Consider the following 5,085-nt stretch of genomic DNA (forward strand, 5'->3'; position numbering starts at 1 on the left):
GGATAAATTAACCACCAAACCAAATTATCGTATACGAAAAAGATAACGGATAAAATTAACCAACCAAACCAAATTATCGTATACAAAAAAGATAACGGATAAAATTAACCACCAAACTGCCAATGATTAAAATACCCATTATCACCAACAATACAATAACCCATTCCTGAAAAAAAAAAAATCTATAATTTCTGCTGTGTTTCATTTAAAATCGACAGAGTAATTATAAAATTGGTCAATTTAGACATATTTAGGCATTATATATCCGCAATATCGATGATAATGATAATAATAGTAGTAATAATAATGATAATAGATGATGATCAAAATAACTGATAATTTGTTGCTGTATTGATCTTTATTATCCTTTTATTAATGATCATTAACATCTTATTTGTAAGGATGCATAAATTTATGCTAATTTTTTCCATTCAATTATTATGAAAATCTTATTGAATATTCAATGAATGTGTATGTTCATTCGTTATCGTAATACTGTAAAAATTAAATTGATTAAAGTGATATCACATTAATTTCATTAATGGCAATAGAAGCATAATTATTAATTAACAAATTATGCTATGGTTTATTTAAAAATAGACACGAAGCTATCTTTATTATGACAGGAAATTTAGTTTCTTAATTAGAAAAGATAAAAATGAAGATATAATGAATTTTCATCTTATTATGTTTTTTATTGTTTTAGTTTTAATAATGAAAATAATTTCTGAAATTTAAAATATCTTACTTGCAAGAATTTCAACGTCATACTAATCTTTGATTTTTAAAAAAATTTAATTACAATTTTACAATGCTTATTTACCCATCAATGAATATTTAAGAGTATATTTTAATATATGAAGAAGTTTTCATTTGCATATCTATACTGAAAGAATATAAAATACTGAGCAAAAAAACAAAAAAAACCTATCAGTGATAAACATTCGAATGAATTTATTTTATACTTATAAATGAACAATGCAATTCACAAAATTAAATATAATTTTGAATTTTAAAAAGTTTTTTATTTGTGTATACCATTATATATGTATTCATTTGCGATCAATAATTATTCTTGATCTTATCCGAAACAGCAGATATTATTCGTATTCGAAATAGAATACTATATTTTGATTTCATATCAGTATTTGATCATCTTGATCGATTATAACGAGAACTCTCATATAAGTATTTTATCGTCTTAATCGATTATAACGAGAACTCTCATATGAATATTATTTTATTGATAAGTTTCGTTATGACCGATCAAGATAAGATATCGACTGTTTCATTTGAAATATAATAAAATTAAATTTCATTCATATTTTAATTTTTCCTAAATCATTGAATACACCTAAAAGAATGGATAAATTGAATCGAATTTTTAAATTACTACTGCCATGATCATCCTTCAATTGATCGCATACATCCTGTATCTAACAGGAAATCTTCGGATGAAAAAATTTTGGAAACTTGTTTGTAAGAGAATATTTAGATGTAGAGAATGAGGAAATAACCGGAATTTTTCGGGGAACAAAAAAAAAAAACGATTTTAATTCTGCAATTTTTTTTTTTCATTAAAACGAAAAATTTACGACATTTCATTTTTAATTTGTATTATTAAGTGACAATTTGCAATTTGAATTGATTAATCAATTCCCCGGTTATAATTTAAATATTTACAATATTTTCCATGAAATGAATGATGATATTTATATCGTTTTCTTTTTTTCTATGAATTTTGATAGGAAAAATATTACACTGAAGTAATTAAGTAATTAAGCTTACCTGAAGCCTAAAACAACAGGAACTATTTAAATCACCGCAACAACGATAGTAGTATAGTGGCGTTTCGTCTGGACATTGCTCACCAACCACAATTATTGGACATGCCAATGAACTTTTCCTAAGAAAAGATTTTCGAAATTAATTTATAATGATAATAATTATCAATAGTATAATTGATTTAACAATCATAAAATTATTTATATATACCTAAATAAATTTGCTATTTTTCCTATCTTTATTGAAATTTTATAAGCGAAATTTTAAAAAATTTGGAACAAAATGATAATAATAGGAAAAAGAAAAAAATAGATAAATTGATGTAGCTAAACCAAATATAAAACAAAAAACAGGATATAGGTAGATTGATAAAAAGTAATGAGATTAAAAATATTTGGAATGAATGAAAACCAAATAATGGAATATATTTGAATTTAAGAATTATATTAATTTTTTTACTCTAACTTTCAACTACTTTTCATTATCCATACTTTAATAAACAAAACAAAATGAAACAAAAAAAAAAGTAGTCAAATAAATAAATTCATAAAGTAAACTATATTATACAACAATTGCTAATATTTAGACAAATAATTAATAAATTAGTATAAAATTACAAATTTATTGTAATACCTAATGAAATGTTCCAACAAATCGACTGTTCTATATGGCATTACTACAATTTTACTGCAATTTTAAAATTTTTTTCTAACTAAACTAACACAAAATTCTCTTTTAAATTTACCGAAAGATGACAAATTTGATGAAAAAAGTCGTAAATACTTCTCGAAAATTGACAATCCAACGAGAATTGTTAAAAGTATAGTATTAAGATAGAATGAGCAAATGAAAGAAATGAAAGATCGTATATTTTATTCTATTTGGGATTAGATCATCGATAATTTCAAGAATTGCACAACTCTTTTTCTATTTCAAAATTACTTTTTTAAAAAAAATACCAATGATAAATTCATTTATTTTTCCTAAATTATAAAAAAAAAGTGCTTATTTGATATGAAATTCATTTAATACAGTATGCAATTTATAAGCCTAGTACAATTGAGGTATTATAGTAAATATATCCTAGTAATTTCAAGTAACCCAAGAAAAACATAACAGCTATTAGTTATATCGAAAGGTATAAAACTAGCAAATAGCGTTGTAAAATGAAAATATTCATGCATAGTTTGTTTAAAATTAGCTCAAAATGATTGAATTAAAGGCAATGTTTGGCTTGTAAACTTAGCCTTAGGTATGAAATTGTTTGAGTAAAATTTTAACTTACCTCAATTCGAATATGCTAATACCATTGCTTTCATCCCAATCATCAAGATATGTAACAGCAGTTACTAAACTTGTTAAACAAAGCAAACATACAAAATTAATCATAATTGATCACCTGAAATTTAAAATTTCCTTGATAAAATTATGCCTTTCAAAATTCATTACAAAATATTCGTAATGTCGCAATAAAAGTTCAATAACCCCAGTTGATAAGTGTATAGATTAATATCTAATATCAATAACAAATATCACTACTATCATTTTATAATTTACATTCAAATTCTGTTTAATCAAATGTTACAACGAAATTACAATCACAGTAGTTTGTCTAGGTATAGGTAAGTTTCGATCAAAATTAATTTATACGGTAATTTTCATCCATTGTAAATTTGAATAACATTTTCGTTACCAATTAACAATGAAATTTGACAACAGAATAAATTAAATTAAATAATACATTTAAAATAATAACAAAATATGCGCAATGGAAATAAATTTCGACTAATTTAAAATAAAAAAAATATTTTCATGTAAAGCAGTAATTGAATGAATTCCTCAGTGAATTTATCTGTCAAATAAGAATTAATTTATCAAATAAGAATTTATTTGTCAAATAAGCAACGAATTATTTCATTTCTGAAATCTATTAGTCAGCAATTATGCTTTTTCTTTTTTTTTAAATTATAAGTAATTTGAAATTATATCAGAGATTTCGTAGCATACAAAAATCCTTTAATATAATTTCAACTGAAGAAGTTTCAAATTTCTTCATCCTTGTCAGAATTTCATTAAAATTTTCAAAAAAAAAAAATTCAATGAAATACTTGAATAGATTGAATAATCCTAAAACAGAATGCAAAAAATTATATATCATTAAAAGAAAATTCTTAAATGATGATTTACAACAGAACTGATATGTCCATTAATCTTCGACCGTTCCGGATTGAACATAATATATTTTCCGGAACACAAATTCAAAAAAGAAATGCAAATGTTTTTGAGATAATATTTGAAATTAAAAGTTCCAGTTGAATTGATAATGTGTAATGATAGCAATCGAAAATATGTAATAGAAAAAATAATAATCAGCAAGAATAAATTCATCCGTAAAATATTTCAAAATGAAATGCTAGAAAAAATCCGGAAAAGCTATGTAAATATTACGGAAACAAAAAAAAAGTAAATACAAAAAATATAAGTATAAGGATGACATAATATGCGAAATGAATGTATATACCTAATAAGGTATATATTAGGAAAGTATACATCCAAGAGATACAAACCTAAATTCCATATGAAATAATATGAAGTCCTAAAAAAAATAAGAATATCAACCGGAGAATATATTCTGGATGATCATTTTTATCTTTATATGCTTGAAAATCAATAATTCCTATCATTTAAAAAAAAAAAATCAATAATTCCTATCATTTACTATAGTAACATTCTTTAAACAATAATTATCAAAAAAAAAGAAAAAAAAGAAAAAATGGATAGTAAAATGGAGGAAAAAGTTGTACAAATTGAATAAAGTGTGAAGTTGAGAAATGTTTAAAAATGAAGAATGGAATGATTTATAACGTAACAATACGATCGATATTAGAATTGTTTGACCAAAAAGAAACGATTAAAATGAGTTTTTTTCATCCTTCTAACAAGTTAAACGAATATGTTGTTTACTATTTGGGGATAGATATTTCCACTACACTCCATTTGATCGATATTTAATTATTCATTGGATGACTAATTAATTGGTTTATTCGATAAAGATGGATGATGAAAATATAAAGATATAAGGGAAAGGAAAAGTGTGCTATATTATTTCGACCAATGGTCATTCGATAAATGTGAATGATGAAAATGTAAAGATATATAATGGAAAGAAAAAGTGTGCTATATTATTTTGACCAATGGTCAACACCTCTTTACGTCTTCCTAACCATTCTATTCACCTATTTACATTTTCCTAACCATTGATTTATACATCTCTCTCTCTCTCTCTCTCTCTCTCTCTCT

At 23.7% G+C, this 5,085-nt stretch overlaps 1 protein-coding gene across 1 annotated transcript; it reads right to left on the reverse strand.

Annotated features, from left to right (window-relative positions):
• Positions 1–1,319: 1,319 nt before the first annotated feature.
• LOAG_12479 (hypothetical protein) lies at positions 1,320–3,193 on the reverse strand (the record flags this gene model as incomplete). Its single annotated transcript, XM_020448547.1, has 3 exons — positions 3,071–3,193; positions 1,789–1,906; positions 1,320–1,430 (listed from the first exon to the last, which is right to left on the reverse strand). Exons 1-3 carry the CDS (start codon positions 3,172–3,174, stop codon positions 1,320–1,322), a joined length of 333 nt encoding a protein of 110 aa, XP_020301319.1. The 5' UTR covers positions 3,175–3,193.
• Between the last annotated feature and the right edge of the window lie 1,892 nt (positions 3,194–5,085).

Source organism: Loa loa (genome assembly GCF_000183805.2).
Source record: "Loa loa unplaced genomic scaffold supercont3.399, whole genome shotgun sequence".
Lineage (NCBI taxonomy): Eukaryota > Metazoa > Nematoda > Chromadorea > Rhabditida > Onchocercidae > Loa > Loa loa.